The sequence below is a fragment of the Uloborus diversus genome, chromosome 8, assembly GCF_026930045.1.
Source record: "Uloborus diversus isolate 005 chromosome 8, Udiv.v.3.1, whole genome shotgun sequence".
Classification (NCBI taxonomy): Eukaryota; Metazoa; Arthropoda; class Arachnida; order Araneae; family Uloboridae; genus Uloborus; species Uloborus diversus.
Window position 1 is genome coordinate 12346121 of NC_072738.1, and position 21580 is coordinate 12367700.

Below are 21580 nucleotides of genomic sequence, written 5' to 3' on the forward strand. Positions count from 1 at the left end.
CATAAAATCAAACGAAACTTGGTGCACATATGTGCCCCTATGTGAACTTGTGCCCATTGGTTTTTGGCGCGAATTCCTCCAAGGGGGGTGGAGCAATGGGACGTTTTTTGAGTTACGCGTGATTGCTATTCCTCAGGAAGTAACTGGCGGAATCAAACAAAATTTGGTCCATATGTTGCCCTTAACAGGAACAGGTGCTGATTCAATTTTGGTGACAATAACTCAAACGGGAGTTGAGCTATAGAACGTTTTTTGTCGTCAATTGTGACTGCTGTATCTCAAGAAATAATGAACGGAATGAAAGAAAAATTTATCGGCAAGTAGCCCTTAGTAGGTATAAGAGCTGATTTTATTTTGGTGTCAACAGCTAAAAAGGAGGTAGCGCAATCGCCCGTTCTTTTTTTCCATTGTGAGTGCCCTATCTCAAGAAGTAATGCTACGTTCTGGTTGAAATTTGGAATATATGTGAATCCATATGTGAACAGGCTTTGGTTCAATTTTGGCGCCAATCGCGCCAAGAGGTGCTGATTTATTTTTATTATCATTATTTTTTAGCGAATAAAAATAGTTTTATTAATGCAACAATAAGAAAGATAAATCGTAATAGATTGTCGTCTGCGTATTTCTCGTGATTTTAATTGTATGGAAATGATCGGAAATATTATCTCAATGATTTAAAATTTTTAACTGTTGCCATCTTATGTTTGTTAACAAATAAAATATTTGTAATTAATTCAAGCAAGGCTTTTAAAATAACTTTCAATTTTCGCTCTTTGCTTTGCTTTTGCAATATTTCAGACATTGGGATGGTGGTCAAGTTTTTGCATGTGTAATTTCGTTTTTGTTGGGAATATTGATTCCTCGTCAAGCATGAGGAGGGATCAGAAAAAAAAAAGAAAAATATAGAAGAAAGTTTCGTGATGGCCACAACATACTAGTTTAACATACATTTGAAACTACTAAATAAGGCGTAGTTTAATTAAGAGACAACAATATTATATTCCCACTAATCATTAAAATAGCTGTTTGTTTGCACAACTAACAAAGTTACTACTTTGATATTAGATTGGCTGCGATTTTTAAATATTAAAAGTTTTTTCTTTTTTTTATTATTTCTATGAACAAGGCATTTATTTATTTATTTTATTTATGAGTAAAATAATTGGAACTTAGCTGGGCCATTGTTTATTGTTACTTCTAGTAGATAACACTTTCATGTAAGAACGAAAAAAGAAAAAAAAAAGGAAACAAAAGGTTTCGAAATTGAAAAATACTTGCGTTCCAAAGTTACGGTTTCTCGAGAATGACCCATATATTTATCCACACCTTAATATTTCCTCCTTAATTATTTTTAGATTTGGAGATATCAGGTAATGAAATTCTATGAATCAACATCTATTTACCAAACATTCTCTTCTTACACCAGTATTACTTTCAAAAATCCAGGTTTCGCAATTTTTAAGCCAGGCCTCATTCTGTTAAAACTCTTCTATTAGTACTCGTTTAAAACTATGTTCTAGCTAATAAATAATGTATTCATTACAAATGAAAATGATTTTTTCTGGTATACTCACGGTGGAGTATTTACAAAACGGGGGGGAAGGGGGGTTCTTAAAGAACTGCTAACGCTGGATTTTGAAACTAATTTGCTACTGATTTCAGGAGGGAAGGAAATAATGCTTGGAAAAGAAAATGGTGTTGTTTGTTAGCATAGTATCCGGAAATCTGAAAAATGTTCGAAAAAATTAAAAAGACTTAAATATTATTCATCAGTACGAAACTCTTTATACGTGGCAAATAACTTGGACCGGCGGAAAAAAGTCGCACCCCAGAAATATTTTTCATTCTCCATTTTTTTTTAAGGCTCCATTAGAGCTTTTAGTAAAAAAAAAGCCTTCAAAAAATGTTATTAAGTCAATCAAAAACAGTAAAAATTCTATGATATTTAAAATTGTGCATACTTCTGCCGTAGCCCCGGCTAAAGGGCGGCAACTTACTGCCTATTACTTAAGCTTTTTTCTACATTCAAAAAGACTAGCAAAAATACCCGTCGTTGCCTGGGGCAGTAATAATTAGAAGAAACAATCGCTCCTTTCATTTGCTTTCTGTTTAAACTGAAATAATTCGAAACGCACCATTTTGACGAGGTTAAAAATCGAACTCTTACCTTACCCATTAAATTAAAGCAGCAATATAAGTATAAGAACAAAATAGTATTCATTAAGAAAGGAAAGCACGACATTTAAGAGCCACTGTCTATAAGAATTAGGCAGTTTACTGCATTTGTGATTGTTGACATTTTTAATTTTTCATATTTTCAAATATGTTGTTCCTTATCATGAATGTAATATTTGTGCAAAATATGAGCTTTGTCTGCCTTACCGTTTTTGGGACATTAAATTTTTTAATTTAGGGGGCGTGGCACATTTTTGCGTATTTTTCAAATTTGCAGATTTTAAAGTTCTTGTTGCTTTAAGCGCCCCTATAATGACACGGATTTTTAAATTCTATACTATTATACGGTCTTCTTAGATACTATTACAGCTGTCAAATCGGTGTCACTACGAGGGCGACGGCCACAAACTCCGTTTAAAAATGACTGAAAATGAATTTTTTTACTACATTCAATGCCAATTTTGTCAAAGCGAATTCATGATGACACCAACGTTTTTACATAAATTCATAGCTACACTTGCATACATCAAAAATATGTAATAAAATGGGTGTCACTATAAGGGCGCCAGAAGATATTGGAACTTTTATGTGATAAATTTCACAAAAATGAAAATGTTTAAAATCTAACTACTATTCTCGCCCTCATAGCAGAGATCTGAAACTAATTAAGTTTGATAACCAACATTTTCGTCTAACATATGAACTAAAAAAATTGGTGTCGCTCCCATTACTTTCGGAAATATAATCATTCGAAATTAGTATGTCATGGAGTTATTTAAAAAAAAGACTTTTCTAATTCGAATGGCTTTTTGCACGGTTTGTTTTAAACTTTAGTATAAAATTACAGTAGTGACACCTAAAATAATATGTTTCTAATGCTCTTTATAAAAAACGCTTCATAAAAAGAATTAGAAACACAGTAAATCGATATAGGTACAGATGGACGTATTGTGTAAAGTGCATTATAGGCTAAAATAGTCGTACCAATATTCATATTTTTTCAACCATACTAATTTTTTTATCTGTTATTTATATTAAAAATGCAACTATTTATAACATAATGTCTTACATAGTTATGAACATAATGTATTATATAGCGAGCATTCAGAATCTGAAACATAATTTAAGGATGACGTAGACTAAAACAAAGAAAACATAAAAAATCAAATCACCCAGTTTCAGAAAGACGGTCGTCTCTTATTGATATCTGGTAATTTTGTAGCACTAAAGCTTGGGAAAACATGGTATCCCGGAGAAATAGTAGAAGTTGACCATTTGCAAGTAAAGGTTAATTGCATGGCAAGAAGGATTGGAATAAATAAATTTATTTGACCGGAAAAAAGGCGAGTATTGGTATGATAATCTAAACATATTATGCACAATAGATCCACCTGTACCTATATCAAAACGAGCATTTTCTATTCAAGATAAAGGGTGTGATAAGATTAAATTAACAAAATACATAAATAAACAAATAAAATAAATTAAAAAAAATAATAATAAGGGAAAAAAATGCATCACAACATACTAACTTCGAATGATTATATTTCCAAAAGTAGTAAGAGTGACCCTAATTTTATTAGTTCAAATGTTAGACAAACGTGTTGGTTATCAAGCTTAATTAGTTTCAGATCTCTACTATGAGGGGTCTAGTTGTATTCAGATTAGCAAATGGTCAACTTCTACTATTTCTCCAGGATATCATGTTTTCCCAAGCTTTAGTACTACAAAATTTCCAAATACCAATAAGAGATGACCGTCTTTCTGAAACTGGGTTGATTTGATTTTTATGTTTTCTTTGTTTTAGTCTACGTCATCCTCAAATTATGTTTCAGATTCTGAATGCTCGCCATATACAATACATTATGTTCATAACTATTTAAGACGTTACGTTAAAAATAGTTGCATTTTTAATATAAATAACAGATAAAAAATTAGTATGGTTGAAAAAATATGAATAATAGTACGACTATTTTAGCCTATAATGCACATTACACAATATGTCCATCTGTACCTATATCGACTTACGGTATTTCTAATGCTTTTTATCAAGCTTTTTTTTTATAAAAAGCATTAGGAACATATTATTTTAGGTGTCACTACTGTAATTTTATATTAAAGTTTAAAACAAACCGTGCAAAAAGCCATTCGAATTAGAAAAGTTTTTTTTAAATAACTCCATAGCATACTAATTTCGAATGATTATATTTCCGAAAGTAATAGGAGTGACACCGATTTTTTTAGTTCATATGTTAGACGAAAATGTTGGTTATCAAACTTAATTAGTTTCAGATCTCTGCTATGAGGGCGAGAGTAGTAGTTAGATTTTAAACATTTGCATTTTTGTGAAATTTATCACATAAAAGTTCCAATATCTTCTGGCGCTCTCATAGTGACACCAATTTTATTACAAATTTTTGATGTATGCAAGTGTAGCTAGGAATTTATGTAAAAACGTTGGTGTCAGCATGAAGGCGCTTTGAGAAAATTGGCATTGAATGTAGTAAAAAAATTCATTTTCGGTCATTTTTAAACAGAGTTTGTGGCCGTCGCCCTCGTAGTGACACCGATTTGACAGCTGTAATAGTATCTAAGAAGACCATATAATAGAATCGAATTTAAAAATCCATGTTATTATAGGGGTGCTTAAAGCAACAAGAACTTTAAAATCTGCAAATTAAAAAAACACGCAAAACCTAAATTAAAAAATTTAATTTTCCAAAAACGGTAAGGCAGACAAAGCTCATATTTTGCACAAACATTACATTCATGATAAGGAACAACATTTTCAAAATAAAGAAAATTAAAAATGTCAACAATCACAACCTGCCTGATCCTAACAGACAACTTCTCTTAAACGTATACAAATTTGAAGAATTTCCAAAACATGAAAATAAACTTGACTTGTTTAAAAAGATTATTCGTTCATAATTTTTTTTGGACATAGTTTAAAACCTTCTCTGTATGGCTATTGAAATACAAACTGCTCAAAAAAAGGGCAGCCCCCCGTAATACCCGTTTATTTGCTTTGGTTATTTTGAGAAATTTCAATTATTGTGGGTTCTTGGTGTGATTTTAAATGTTACCAAATTTGCAGTAATCGATTTTGGTACCTTGGATAATGCTCCCCCTCTCTGTGTTGTAAAACTGTCTGTTACTAATTTTCGTCAAAAAGATAATATCGCCAAATGCTGAGATACTTACGGTGACCATAAAATGGCGCTAAACATTTTTATCCGAAATGTTTCCAAAATAAGTAATAAAATTTGGCGATTGTTTGAAATTTTGCGCAAAGACAAATAAATGGAAGTTTTTGTGCTGTTGATGGATTTGCCTATTGTAGTTGGCTGATTATTGTGCATATTAAAGATCCTTTTAATGGCGATATTTTAATCTCATGGTGAAAGCCGAGAAACATTATTAAGTGATCTTTGGCTTCAGAAACAACGCCAGTTGAAAAAATTGTGAAATGCCTCGGTTACTGGAATCTTTCTGCAAATAGTTTGGTGATATTCCTGCTGGTAGATTGGATGATGAGTAAGTGTCCAATCAGCACAAATAAATGAAAAAAAATCAGTAATCAGTAATTGCATTAAAGTTGAATTAAAATGGAAAATAATCAGCCAAATCCATTTATTGTTCGGCAATCTTTTGGGAAAACGCTACTCTAAGATTTGACTTGAGAAAAGCCTTGAACATTCCGATGAAAAGCAAAAATATTTAACAATACAACAGTTCTATCAACACACGGAGTTCAGATGATACACTAAATTCTGAAATGAGTTGATGAAAACCTTCGAACATGGAACTAAAAATCTTATAACTCGCTTTTTATTCAACTCAGAAATTTAGAAGAGATGCCATCTTCAACAGAAAAATCAGCGCTTTCTATGGACATATAATGTTAATATATACGCAAGTATTTTTTCACCTCCTATAAGGGAATTTATGTGAAAATTGAGTCTTAAATTTGGATAAAAAAAAAAGAACTATCAATCGGATTTTTTTTTGAACTGGTCTATACACCTTCCAAGTACCAAAAAGAACAAATGGTGAAAGTTTCAGCCAAATTTGCTGGGAAGTTTCTGAGATCTTAGGGAACACACACACATACTAACATCCAGTTATATATATATAGATGAGTGGCACCATTGCTTGCGGACTCTCGCTGGTGCGAAAAAACATTTAGCTACTAGTTTAAAGGTAATCTCAGCTTCAGTGAGAGAATACCTATCTCGAGCTCGAATATTGACTATTTCAGATTGATGAGTCCATTATACGAGGACGAACTACAGTCTTTGGATGTCATAAACAGGCTGTCGGTATAATTCAGGTAGTTCTGCCTTGGCTTAAGGGCGGTAGCTTACTGCCAAAACGAAAACAATTTTTATTTCGCGGGTATCCAAACATCGTGGAAACGAAATATTACTGCAATAAAGAAAAGAAAAAAAAAAAGAAAATAATTTCTAGACGAGACCATCCTTTATTTGCATTAAATATCAGTAACAAAAAGCCACTCAGTCATAACACTTGAATTGTTGACGTTTTCTAGCACGTTTTACGAGCAGAAAAGCCAACCAACCATTTTGTTCCGCATTTAAATGGTACTTCCTTGTGGAAGACAGCTCCCGCGCTACAAGTCCAAGGCCAACAGGAGCGCCACACACTGTGGGAAAAGAGCAGCATCAACAGCGGATTAACGTGTCTATTTCTCTTTTTGTATAGACACTGGATAATGATTGAGAAGGAAATGCAACCATCAATTTATCATTCTTATTTCATATCAGTTGCATGTCATACTGGTATTACATATACTTTCAATTGCAAGAAACATGTTCAGCAGAGCAGTTTCATTTTGTTTGTATTGTTGAGTGTCATGGTTATTGAGCTGCTAAAAGTTGATTTTAATATAGTATTCTGATTTTAATGTAACATTCAAAGTAAAGTTTGTTCCGTTTTAGGCAGGGCTGCGGAGTCGGAAGGAAAATGGCCGATTCCGACTCGGGGAGTCTTAGAGTCTTTGATCCTGACTCCGAGTCCTTCATCCCGACTCCAACTTTTGCAGCACTGGCAGAGACCGACTCCGATGCTTAGAATTTTAAACCTTCGACTCCCAACATCGACTCTTTTACCCCGAAATCAGTCAAACCTGTTGCGTAAGAACCCCCTCCAGCTGAGAGTTACTCCGAAAATAACACCTAAGCAACTTATTACGAATGAGTGGCAACACGCTAAGTAAAGCGGGAAGAGTAAGAATCACGCAGACCTATGTGCGACTACGTTGTAGAATGAGGTTCTCCTTTTAAGTACGACAATAAGGCGTAACAAACAGTATGTTTTCATTTATTTGTGTTCATATGACTTTTGTAAAGCTTCATGTACATTTTTGTAAATAAATAGCCTCAATTGTTTTTGCTCCTGGACTTTGAAAGTACGACACAACAAACCTCCGTTTCTCGGGATTGCAATTTTACTTTTGAGGAGGGTATGTATATTTCTCGATACTCAATGCAATTTTTTCATTACTAAGTCGGGAAAGTCACAGTGACGAGAAGTTCTGCTTAACCATACACCAGCCAGTGGCTGTCTTTTTACGCTATTGTTTTAGTGACTCTTTTCAACACTGTTAAAATGTGTCAGCGTCTGTTTATCTGTGTATCAGTCTGTCCAGGAATTTGGGACTTCAAGGGCTGACACTCAAAACTTCATTCAGGTTATTCCTCCGGGCTGTAGTGAAGCTGACATTGGCTGTCACCAAATTTGCCAATTCCGAAAAATTGTTGTTATTTCATCGCCATATTTCAAGTTTGGCAAGCAGAGCATTGTCTTGATTCTGAGATGTTGGCGAGAGAAACGAAAATGGGAAAGGCCTCCTCCTCTTTCTCTTCGTCGTGCACTTGGTATACCACATGGTCTAATGCAGCGGTCGGCAACCTAAATTGACTGAAGATCTACTTTCCAAGTTCGGTGAATACGAAGATCGACTTGAAGGGGGGGGGGGAGGGTAAACGGTTGTGTTGCATTTGCGGTTAACCTAAGACTATGCTGACTTCAATAGGCTAAATCTTATCAAAATAGACTTTATTACTTATTAAATAGCTTTAATTTGATAAAATAATGTTATGTGAACACTGTTAACCCACATAGAAATATTTTCCTCCGTAAGTATAATGCTTGTTTTAAAATTGACAAAATAGTGACCATAAAAAGTTCCGTTGAACATAAAAAGTTTGTAAATTTTTCAAATAATTTGTATGTTAAACATAACTTAGTTTGAGAAAATGGTACTCCGATATAAACCAGGGAAAAGATATTGTCGCGATCGACTTGCTTCTGTTTTTCTACATTTTAACGAAGCAATTGCCTGTTTGGTGATATTTTGATAGTTGAAATTGTAACCCTAACTCCAGGGGATTAACCCTAAATTCAGTGGGTAGCGTTCATTGTTGACCGCTCTTTCGTTCCTTTATTCCCCTGAAATAACAAAGTCTTACCAGTAAAGCAGTTAAGTTACCGGATCGAGTTTAGCCTTGTCACAATACATCCTTTCCCTGCATATCAAACATTACCATAACATATTATCAAATTATCATGCCGTGGAACGAGTTTCATTGTTGAAGCACGCAGGTTACTCGATTATCGGCTATTATTTATATGAGGACTAGGGCTCTTCGTTGTGAAAGGTCCTAATCCTTATAGGGATCTTTGAGTATTTACACACCAATATATATTAAAAAGAATTTTCAGCTGAGTTCTGGTCTCAGGATGAACTCAACGCTCGACCTTCAGGCATGGTCGAATAGAGTCTCTTCCCAGAGGGTTGTGTGTACCGTGACGTCATCGTAGGAAATGACCATTTTATTCTCATTAGTGAATTCTGGCGTGACGTACCGTCTCGCTGCTTGCGTCCGAATGCTTGCCTAAAACATAGATTTAAGAAATGTGATGGTTTTACGAGACCATTAGCATCTTCGACTGACAATCTTTTCTCCTAGGAGGAGAAGTTAGTGTGAGTTTGGGCAAGAAACTTCGGCGGATGTGGTGTTTCATATCCTGGGGTTTTATGGTGATGTTTGTAATAAACGACTTTCGGTTTCGTTTTGGCTCAAGGCGGTGTTATATTTCGGAAATGATCAATTATCACGAAAATTTTTGGTAGAAATGAAGAGCATTGCTTTCTTTCTGGCTGGTTCTCAACTCAACTATGCCGTAGTTACTTGCAGAATTTTTGTATTTTCGACGATAGTTCCTGGAGGCTTATTTTGTTTTAGTATTTCTGGAAGCGTTTTCGTGTGAAGACGCATCTTTTGTAGTTTTGAGAAGAAGAAATGTCTATACTATCTAAATAGAGGCACCATAATTTTCTTAGACTTGATCTTCATTCTGGTGTCGTCACGGAATCATCCTGCTTCGACCTGACGTCATATCTCTTTCCTCAAGCCAACTACAAGTAGAAAGCGGTTTGAGGGAGGAATTATAACGTCATCCCGAAGCAGAATTCTTCCAATTTTTTTCTGGGTGTTTTCCTTTATTAGTTAAAGAAAAAATTCAAATATTTATAGGAGACTAGTTGCGTTGCCCGGCGTTGCACGGTCCACCTCAAAAAAAAAAAAAAAAAGTTGCATGAAGTGACACAAGTTCAACAACTAAGTTTAAATAAAAGAACAAAAAAGGGTAAAATTTCACTTCAAAGAGTAGAAAATAGTAACTTTATGGGTCAAAACTTAAATTTAGATGTCATTGGTTTTTTTTTTAAGTTACGAAAATTCAGTCATTGTTATTAATAGGGTAAACATTTCGTTTCACAAATTTTCTGGCGAAAGCTCCCTATGTGGAATTTCTGAGCATCAAAGGACCTCTTTGTCAAATTTGGCCAAGATCCGATGTAAACTGTCTATTTGTATGAGGAACATACATGCACGCATATACAGCTATTTATATATATACCAGTGCGTCGTCCGGCTTTGTACGGTTTGCCACGAAAATAAAAGTTTTGTCAAGTGACGCATGTTGAAAGGGGAAATTTTTACCTCAAAGCGAAAGCCAGAATTTTATTTGTTCACAGTTGAGGAAAAAATGGCAATAGGTCGTTTTTATTCATGCTAATTAAAACTGAGCTCGTGGCAGACGATAAATGTTCGATTTAATATTGATGTTCCATAATTTAAAAATGCACTAGATATCTTACGGTTGCTCCGAGGTGACAATATACAGATTGGTGAATGTTACTGAGAGTAAAGGTATTTTTTACCTTGATATTACAATAGCCATACATGCCCATAGCTTCCAACATGCCAACTTAAAAAATCTTACAATGTACGCGGTGGCTATACTTCTACGCTTTTTTGACCATTATAAAGCAAAGTATCAAAATTTAAGGTATAATAATATTTTCAAATCCTTACCTTTACTTAAATATGTGCTATTATAAGCAAAAAATAAAAAAAATAAGTGAAAAATAAATAAAATAAAATAAAAATATGTAAATAATTAAACTTTTATTTTGTAGTAAGTTACCTCCCTAAGCCAGGGCTAAGGCAGAAATACTTAAAATACACCACCAGCTCAGTTATTCCATCCGAGGACTGCAGTTTCGTGCTTTTTAGCACTCATCAGCCCGGAATAGGAATCACATGAGCTGAAGGCAAAAAACCTCTTAAGGGTGCCGGCAGTCCTCGGATGGAATAACTGAGCTGGTGGTGTATTTTAAGTATTTCTGCCTTAGCCCTGGTTTAGGGCGGTAACTTACTACAAAATACCACGCTTTGCCATCAATTTTTGAGTTGAATCGCACCATTGCTGCGGTCGCTCATCTGGTTTGCTAATTCTGCATTAGCTACCAGTTTGTTTGGCTCTCTTGGCACCCTTAAGAGGTTTTTCGTCTCCAGCACCTTCGCCTCAGTGATTCCTATTTCGGGCTGATGAGTGCTAAAAAGCACGAAACTGCAGTCCTCGGATGGAATAACTGAGCTGGTGGTGTATTTTAAGTCAACTTTTATTTCTTTGAACTTTAACTTAACAACTTTTATTTCTTTGAACTTTCGAAAAGTTGCTGACTTCGCAGCTTTCAAAAATTGACTATCAAAACTTGTTCAAAACAATAGTTTTTCTGTAAGTTCCTACAGATTAAAATGTTCTTCACGCTGTTATCCGATAAAGGAGTGCGTAGTTCTCGTACAAATCGTACAAATATGCCATAAAACAGTACAATCGTAAAAAACATCCGAAATCTTACAATGTACGGGCAAATCGTACAAGTTGGCAGCTATGCTTGCCATATCTCTTTTCGGCGTGACTATCTCTGAATTCCACATCAGTGTGCTTACATTTTTCTGTCTTTCGCAGCTTTATGTGAACACTAAGTTCTCTCCTTTCCTCCCCAGGGAAAGATCTGTTACAGTGTTAACTCCAAGCATGGCTGGTAAACCCGCCTCCGTCTCTTTCCCTATTCAATTTTCGAAATTGCAGCACCCCTTTCTAGAATTGACGACTTCACTTCTTTTCACTACCAGGCAACTACAGTTCAAGAGCAACATTAATACCAAAATAACAGATTTTTTTAGAAAATACCAAGCACTTTTCATAATGCACTTAAAAAAACAAAATAACTGTTCTGGGTCAGAACGGACAATTTAAGAATTCCTGTAGTTTTCGAAAATTCCAAGAAAATGACACCACAAACGAAGAAAAGTGCGGTTCAAGTCATGAAGAGAATTTATTATCATTATCTAGCTTTCAATCATAACTTTGAGTGTTGAAACATGCATATTTTTCTTATTGGGAAAATTTGGTTTGAAATGACTAGAACCGCACTTTTCTTTGTTTGTGGTGTCATTTTCTTAGAATTTTCGAAAACTACAGGAATTCTTAAATTGTCCTTTCTGACCCAGAACAGTTATTTTGTCCCTTTGAGTGAATTATGGAAAGTTCTTGGTATTTTTGAAAAAAATTCTGTTATTTTATTCTTTTTATTGTAAATGCATTTCAGAAATGGAATAATTTTACCCTCACGAAACTTCACCTTTTTTTTCATATAAATGCTCGGTACTAAAAGGGAAAAAACTATATAGGTGTCTAAAACTTTAAGCAGCTGGCACTAAAATTTAATCTTTGTCTTCTCTAGGATTTATGCTTGCTAATTTCATGCCTTCTTGAGAGAAGCCTTGAATCAAAATTTTCATTATGATTGCTTTTAACATTACTGTTGCAAGGCAACATAATTTGTAACAATGTGTTTTATATTTAAACATTTAATAGGGAAATTACATGAAACTTGTTGTTTTCACTCCTAACTGAAGTAATAATTTTATATTAGAATTTTAATTTTTCAGCTCTAAGTTGTACCTTAAGATTAAGCAAATCACTTAGTGAAATCCCGAAGTCTCCAAGTGGACTAGATGCAGAGATATAAGCAAAACCAGGCCTCAGATTTCTCCGTGACAATCAGGCCAAGTATAATAAAAGTGCCTAATTAGAACCATCTAGAAAAGTGACAGCGAAGAGGGGTTTGCTTATTTAGCCTTTGTTTGTAAGTCATATTACCAATTTTAGTATGGTAAGACATATACAGTCGCTTGCTAAAGTTTTGAGACAATATGCTTTTCTCTCTTAACTTTTTCTGAAAGCTACATGTAGAGTTGATATTGATCAGTAATAAGTATCTTCCGTCGTTCTGAATGGAACACAACTGTTAGTATTTGTAAAAACTGTAATTTTAAAAATGCCAAATAAGTATTTGATAACTTGAAACTAGAAGAGTTGAGGCTGTTTGATAGAATTCAATTTTTTTTGATGTTTGACTTAAGTATGTGAGACACTGTCTGTAACACAAAGCATCTACTTTTTCAGTTATTGGAACAGATCAATTTCACTTAGAAAAAGATGTGGGTTTAAATACCCACTTATTGTTTTTAGATTTCAACTTGGTTATTTTCTTTGTAAACAAGCTGTATGAAAATGATTTTCTAATTTTGAAAACTGAACAGTTGCACAAAAGAGAATTATGTAGTCATGTGCCCAAAATGTTCCATAGATACTTGAGGAAGAAGTCGGCCACTGACACACAGAAAAAAAAAGGAACTTCGTTTAAGTATGCAAGGGGATGCCCTTCCTTTCGAACATGGATTCACATTGAGTAAGCATACCATAAAATATTGTCTGAATGCCACTGGAATCCGTGCACGGGTTCCTGCAATAAACCTCTTTTGGCGAAGGATAGGAAGATGCAAGATCCGATTAAAGTTCGTTGTGGAGCACAAAACGTGGGTAACTAAAGATTTTAGGAAGGCCCTTTGGAAAGAGGAATCCAGTTCAATTTAAACAAAAATGATAGTCGGCATAATATTTGTCCTTCATAAAATCTCCAGAATAGACCCCTGGTTCCAACTTCCAACAATGAAATATGAAAACGGACTACTTAGGGTATGAGTGTTTCAACTCCATGGTAGCGTTGTCCCCTTTGTACACACCAATGATATTCTTTAGCAGAATATTTATAAGGACATTTTAAAGCATCATATGCTGCCTTATTTTCGCAAATTTGCCATGTTCTGCAGGATACTGATCCCAAGCACGCCTCTTAAATGGTGACAAATTTCTTTCCAAGCTAAGAAAATCAAACTTTTGAACGGGCCGAATCATTTAACTGACCTCAATTCAATTTGAACACTTTTGGAACTATATCGATGGAAAAGTCGGTACACAAAAGCAATCTTCAGAGGCATGTCCTTAAGGATATTCAATTGGAATGGACAAAAATACCTTTGCTCATTGTTAGAAAGCCTTATTAATTCCATGCCAGACGATGTGACACAGATCTTAAAGTGAAAAGTGAGCATTAAATATTGCAACATTGCGTTACATGAAGAGAATTGATTTCAATTAAAATCTAGAAAACTGAACCGCCTCAAACACTAGAATTCCATAAATGGGGCAAAACTAACCTGGCAGCGTTCCAATGTTGTGATTGGGATATGCGCAGCCTTCACAATGCTGACAGGTTTGTTTGCCCAAACTGTAGTACATAAACATGTTACCGTAAAGGACCGAAATTGGAGAACGTCAACAACCACTGGTGATTTTCAGAAATTATTCGGTTTTTAACCTATGTCATTGCTATGGTAATGTTGATATTCACCGACTAAGGTCTGCATTTACCGGGTCTCAGTATTTCACAGTAATGCATACACAGTCAAAACTCGTTAATTTGCACACGTTTAAAACTAATTACCGCTAAGAGGAACTACATTTGCTATCCCCGATCTGCTGTATTTGCACATAACGCTTTTTATTGTTTTCCGAGAAGATGAACTTCGGTTAACACGAATTTCTTTTAAAGGTATCTGTGAATTCGTTTTAACGAGGTTCGAATGTATATTGGTAGTGCTGTTGAATTTTTTCAATTTTGTACCATCATGCAATATGGTCAAATATTCTATAATGTCTCTTTTTTCAAATAAATACGCAAAATAAACACTGAGTTAGTATCAGATAATTATGAGTTAACTGCTGTGTTTGAATATAGAATTCATTTTTACCTCTTTTTGATTTTCTAAATTAAATATCAACGTCTACTCCCTTGAAACAAATTAATTACGAAACTTCATTAACCTAATACCAAGTCAAGACCGAAACATTTTCTCAATTTCAAGAACTTAAAATTTTTTCTTCAAGTACAAAAGTAAGTAAATTAAAGCAAAAGGAAATAAAAACAAATAATTAGAAACAGCCTGTTTTAATTATTTTTTGGAAACTTGGAGGGAAAAAAAAGGGTTTTTCGATACTCATATTTCATTAATCAAATTTGATTAAAATATTGTTCCCAATGTAAAAGCGACGCACATTCGGATCAACAGACGCAATTATTTCCCCACTAGAAAATCGCCCGTCAAGGTATGACGAGTGAAAATTGCTTCTACATTTGAACGAAGCAATTGCCTGTTTAGTGATATTTCGATAGTTGAAATTGTAACCCTAACTCCAGTGGATCATCCCTAAACTCCAGTAGATAGCGTTCATCATTGACCACTTTTTCGTTTCTTCATTCTCCTTTAATGACAATTTTACCAGTAATACGGTTACGTTACCGGATCCAGTTCAGCCTTATCAAAATAAAGTATTTCTCTGCATATCAAACATTTCCGAAAGATATTATCAAATTATAATGCCGTGGCGCAAGTTTCATTGTTAAAGCACGTGGGTTACTCGATCATCGGCAACTTATTGAATTTTTGGTGCTTCAACGATGAAATAATACCGTCACGCATGCTATGGGACGAGTTTTATTATTAGTGACGTCAGAGCGTTACTCGATCAAAGATTTTGGCTGTTAGGTATATGAAGATGTCTTTCGAAAGTTTAATTTTAATCATTTTTGATATAATAACTTCATTCAGAGATCAAGACTATTCATTGTTGTCCCTTCGGCCAGAACCTGACGTTTATAAAATGTTCAACTATGTTGTCTTTGTAATTGGTAGATGCAAGCCAGGTGATCTATTTTAACCATTTTGAATAAATATGTATTAAAATAATCACACAGTTTTAAGTCATATTTTAAAATTTATCGTAAACTCAGTTCTAATTTTCGACATACAATTTTTAAAATTCTTTCAAGAACTTCAAATGTTTTGAAACATTGGGCAAAATTTCGATTTGTCAATACATTCAAGTTTTTAGAAAATGTCTCAATTCGTTCTGCAGTTACTTAAAAAACTGGTTTTTCACAGATAGGGGAATGTGGGGCAAAGTGAAATAGTTAAGATGACTTAGCTTTCTCAAAATGAAAAAACTGGAAATTTGTTTTGAAAATGACAGTACATAAAGGGAGGACTATTTATTTTCTAATAAAATTTGCACTGAAACGTTTTTTATTATTTGTGGCAGTAAATTTGTGCCTTTAAAAAAAAAAAGGGAAAAATTTACACTTTTATTTTTTTTTATGAGGCAAAGTAAAAATTGTTTCAATTCGATAGAAAAAAAATATTTTTGATCAAATGAATGATTAAGTAAATGGATAAATAAATAACTGAAAAATAATAAAACAACAAAATAATAAGTAAAGAAATTAATTAATTAATATACGAGGGAAAATAAATGAATGAATAAAATAGCAATGAAAAAGAAGAAAAAAGTGAATGAATGAATAGATATATGAGTGAATTATCAAATGGACGAATGCAAAAAAATTAGTTAATAAATGTTTAGTTAAATGATTTAGTAAATGATGGAATGAGTAAACGAAATGAACTAGTTCACTTTGCCCCGCATGCACTTGACTAAATGTGCAAAATATTTAAAGTACAAATAAGCTTAATCCCCCCTTAACTAAATACATATTGCACCGAATATTAGTAGGTTTCAATTAATATTTAAAATGTTAGTAACAAGAACTTTATCATTTGAAAATAACATAGTTTTTGACTTTCAGCAGTATATTACAATTGAAGTATCAATTTTTCAAAACTGCCTGTATTATCATATGCTTTGAGCGTCAGTGGTAATTTCTTCCTGAGTGGAATAGACTATGTGTTCTATTACATAGTTAAAATATTACCAGATAGGTGGTGCTAAAAGCAGAGTAAATATTTTACGGTTTCATTTTACTCGGCTATTTCACTTCGCCCCATATTCCCCTACATTCCCCCCCCCCTGCCGTTTACTAAAATCTTCGCGATGAAAGGAAAATTGATAGCTAAAAACTAAACTTTCCGCTTCAATTTTGTGCTTAGGCCACATTCAAGTCAGTAAATATAAAAAGATATTTTAATTTCTTCTGGACTTATCTATCTGAAAGGGGTGAAATGTCGGGTAAATCAAAATGAATATAGGTGATTACGAGCAGCTATAACTATTTAATGGAAAATAATTTATCCATAACATTAATACAGAACGTTGATGAAACTTCAAAATTGTGTATTATAAGTCGTAGATGTTCTGTGTTACTTCTCTGATTTTTCAGATTCTTCTAAAATTTTTTATCTATTTTGAATATTACTAGAGTACTCCGTTTTCTGCTGGCTGACGCTCACCTACCCCCGAAGATTGCTTCGCAAAAATTTAAATCGCCTTATAGAAAGAATCAGGTTAAAAAACGCGTTACGAGTTCCGTTTCGAACAAAATGTAAATCTCCCTGTAACTTCCGTACACAATAATTATGTAAAGAGCTCATAATTTTAACGCAATCCCACTCCCTTCCGAAGGCAAAAAGAACTTGATAGATCTATGCATAACCGAGACATTAAAAAAAAAAAAAAAAAAAAAAAAAAAAAAAAAAAAAAATAGAATTTTGACATCTTGAATTCAAAATATGTTTTTCGAAATGTGTTTTTTTTGCGGTGAGCAGGCTTGTGTGTGTGTGTGTGTGTGTGGGTGGGGGGCTATATGTGTATGTAGGCGTGTGTGTTTGTGTCTGTGTGCAGGCATGTGTGTGTATATATATGTGTATGTGTGTGGATATGTGTGTATGTATGTGTGCGTAGGTGTGTGTGTTTGTGTCTGTGTGCAGGCGTGTGTGTAGGCGTGTGTTTGTGTCTTTGTGCAGACATGAGTGCGTGGGTATGTGTGTGTATGTGTAGGTGTGTGTATGTATGCGTGTGTAGGTGTGTGTGTCTGTGTGCAGGCGTGTGTGTGTGAGAGTGTGTAGGCGTGTGTTTGTGTCTGTGTGCAGGCATGAGTGTGTGGGTATGTGTGTGTGTATGTGTATTTGTGTGGAGATGTGTGTATGTATACGTGTGTAGGATGTTGGTGCAACCTGGGGATTGTTTTCGCTTGAGGAGCAGCACTGTGAGGCCGGCTGACGGTGGTGCTACAGAGGGAGGCGAGTGAAAAATAAAATCATAGAAACATTAAAATCGTCAAGTGAGAACAATAAGCAATGTGATTGCTCAAAAAGAAAAAAAAAAAAAAAAAAACTCACTCCTTTCCCGGTTTCAAACTAACTTGTACCAACTTGTATAGCTATAGGTGCCAGGAAGCTCCTGAGCATAGCAAAACGGTCGTTTTGTACGTTTAAAAAATTGCTTTCAAATTCGTGGTCTCCAGTAATATATTTTGTTCTTTATCGTCGGGCTTGAATTGAGTTAGCTAAAATAGTAATCTGCTTGCAAAATGTGGAACAAGTTTCATTTGATGTATAAAAAAAAATCTCTTTTTAACGACATACAATGTTAAATTGTGTGTTAATTCTTTCATCGCTTAAAAAAAAAGCAATTTAAGAGAAATTTTAGTTTAATTAATCAATTACAGAAAAACTAACGCGAAATTTAAATTAAAAAACTCCAGACGCAAAGCCCCACGCTTAAAGTAATTTTGTACAAAACCTCAAGGTAAAAATCGATATGGCATGAGACAAAAACGTCAGGTTGTGGACGGAGCAATATTGATCAGGAGCAATAACAAAATTTAAAAATATCAATGACAATAAACACCGTATTTTTAGACTAAGGTAGGCGAACACCCTAAATACTTTTTTCTTTAATATTCAATGCACCTTTCTAAAACTTCATACAATTATAATGGATGACATAAATAACACATTTTGACTACTTATTTGTTGAAAAAAAAGATCGATAGGCTTTTTTTTAATAAAAAAGCCATATTTTTAGCAAAAAACTATCATTACCTCAACACTTCCAGTGCATTCTCTTTTTCATTATTTTAAAAACTTTTTGTGTTTGTCTCTTCGTGAGATACCAGAGAGTGATATAACCCTCCAATTTAGAGATAATTAACTAAAAACAGGTTTTATGGGTAAATCTTTGAAAATTTCCCATGAAAAACGTGTTTTTTTGCCATCTAATAATTGATCATTATTTCAAAACTACATATTGCATGCACATTAACTTTTTGAGGTTTATATCACAGCAATGTATTCAATTAACATGTTCGCAAAGTTTCAAATCTCTAGAGTTAACTACTTTTTTCGCTAGAGCTGTTCGCATAATAAAAAACTTGAAAACGTGGTGATAAGAAAATCAAGAGAGAAAAAGTAAATTTTTTGGTTATTAGCAGTGAAATTGAGTTTAGTAAATTTCTTCTAATTTTCTCAATAATTCAGCGATTTAAAAAACATCTGTGGATTTAGGAAGAAGAACACTGAGGCTCTCTGAATTTCTCAAAATCACATTTTTTCGAAAATTAGGGTGTTCGCCTACCTTAATATTTAACTGCTAGAGTACACCATCGCCTTCGTAGATAAAATCTTGTACAGTACAACTACACAACTGGCTTTTATCAGCTATTTTATTAAATCGGGTGCTAGGAAAACTTAAAGTATTGTAAAGATGCTCCTTCAAGTTTTATTAAACCAACATCACCTTTGAACAAAGACTTTTGGTTGAATTTGTATAGATATAAATTCAATTCAGGTAGATACCTTTAATATTCCCATTGTTAAGCAATCAAGAAGACTGTAGTTAAGCTTCCTTCCCATTAATCCAGTTTTTTTAGTTATTATTAAAAAACAACTTTCCAGCAGAATACAGTAACTTTGTTAAAACCGAGATTTAAAAGAAAAAAAAAAAAAAAAACAGAAATAAAAGCTGTTGTGTTAACTCCCACCAACATTGGAAAACGAATTAATAAAGGCAAAAACTCTTCTAATTATCGAAGATATCAAGCTTTTATGTGAGGTTTTTCCTTTTCTGATTAGACTTGAGGATGAAACTGATAAAACTTTTCATACTTTTAAATTTTGAAAAGAACTTTTCCCAGAAAGTTGCATATTTTTAGAGAAGTATTTTTTTTATTATTGAGCAATCACTATTGCTTATTGTTCTCATTTGACCGTCTTTGATGTCCGGTTCCTTTTTCAGCTTGGACCAGGGGCATCTGCAGCACCACCGCCCACCGGCGCGGCTCCTCCGGTCCTGATCACGTCCTTCGGAACGAATCCGCTTCTCTTGGTCGGTGGCGTCCATGTCCTACACACATTCACTCACACACGCCTACGAATGTACATAAAGGTCTGCGCACACACACAACTACACACACGTAACCGCTCAGGAGGAGGGCAGGCTTGAGTGTACAGGAGCCGTTTCCAGAAACAATAACTTCAATGAGTAGGGTCTTGTCTCAACTCGTGATTGCGAAACACATAATATGAATTCGAAATTTCAGAATTCAAATTAATTTCTCTTCTTTTTTATAATTTAATTCATCCGGAAGTATTCATATTTGCTGCACTTTCAAACAAAGTTATTTATTTGTTCGTATCACAACTAGTTCTTCAGTGGAAAAAAAAAGTGGATTAACCGTCATTAAATGCAAAAATGATGGAAAACTTCTTCCAACTCATCAGGTTCATCCATTGCATGGAAAGAATTTTAATTGCGAGAACAGAATTTTTTGCATAAGAGTGGACAATTAAATCGAAATTTTTTGTTAAATGAGCTTTGAGAAGGGAACCAACAATATCCTTTTTGTTTTACTATCGTGAATATCGAGTTATTTTTTAACATTTCGTAAATTAAAAAAATATATAAAATTTCAGATATGTTTTTGTTTGGTTATGTTCGTTCGTAATAAATGATTCCTTGCTAGAAAAATACATTTATTCAGTTTGTTTTGGAAATAAATTTGGTTTAATTGTGCCTATTAATTGCGTTTCTCTTTGCAATCGAATTTCGTTTCATTTTGTAGATTAATTGCGTTTGTCTTGTTAATAAACTTTGTTTCATTTTGCCTTTCCTGCTGTAAACAAATATTATTTCATTTCGTACATTAATTTTTTTTTGTACTGTACTTTTGTATACAGTTGTACCTAAGAAGAATCAAGAGCAGATTTTATTTTGGAGTGAATTTAGTTAAGGAGAGTTGTACAATTCAATGTTTTTCTTGTTTTTTCTTTGGTGTGATATTAGTGTTGCAAGTGCAAAATAATTAACAAAAGAACTGGGTAAGGAATCAAGACTAACACTTACTTGCGTCGAGTATATCAGCAACATGATATTTTCTATTGTCAGCATCCTGAGGTGTTTGTTTCCGGTACCCCGAACGTCCACGAGGGCAGTGTATCCGGCAACTTGGGTAGCAGGATCTTCTATGGAGTGAATCATACAGTGGGTCAGCACCCACATGAATAGGTCCCGACTGACCTTTTCCGTATCCCAGGAACCTTGAGAGGGAAAACACAGGTTCAGAGACAAAAGCACAATTTAATCACAGTTTCAGGATAAAAGAATGTCTTGATAACTAAGAAGGAAACATGGGTTACGAGACAAAAGTACAAGCTGATTACTGTTTCAGGGTAAGGGTATTTCTCAATGGAACACTGGTTCAGAGACAAAAGTACACTCTGACAACAGTGTCAGGGTAAGAGAATGTCTCGATAACTGAGAAGGGAACACAGGTTCAGAGATAAAAGTGCAATTTGATCACAGTTTCAGGGTAAAGGAATGTCTTGAT

At 34.1% G+C, this 21580-nt stretch overlaps 1 protein-coding gene across 1 annotated transcript in view; it reads right to left on the reverse strand.

Moving 5' to 3' along the window:
• The window catches only part of LOC129227927 (retinaldehyde-binding protein 1-like), a 62470-nt gene that overhangs the window by 10971 nt on the left and 29919 nt on the right, over nt 1-21580 (reverse strand). Inside the window, exon 3 of the mRNA XM_054862548.1 lies at nt 21097-21290. Coding sequence (XP_054718523.1) covers nt 21097-21290 — 194 coding nt within the window. The remainder of the gene's footprint in view (nt 1-21096; nt 21291-21580) is intronic.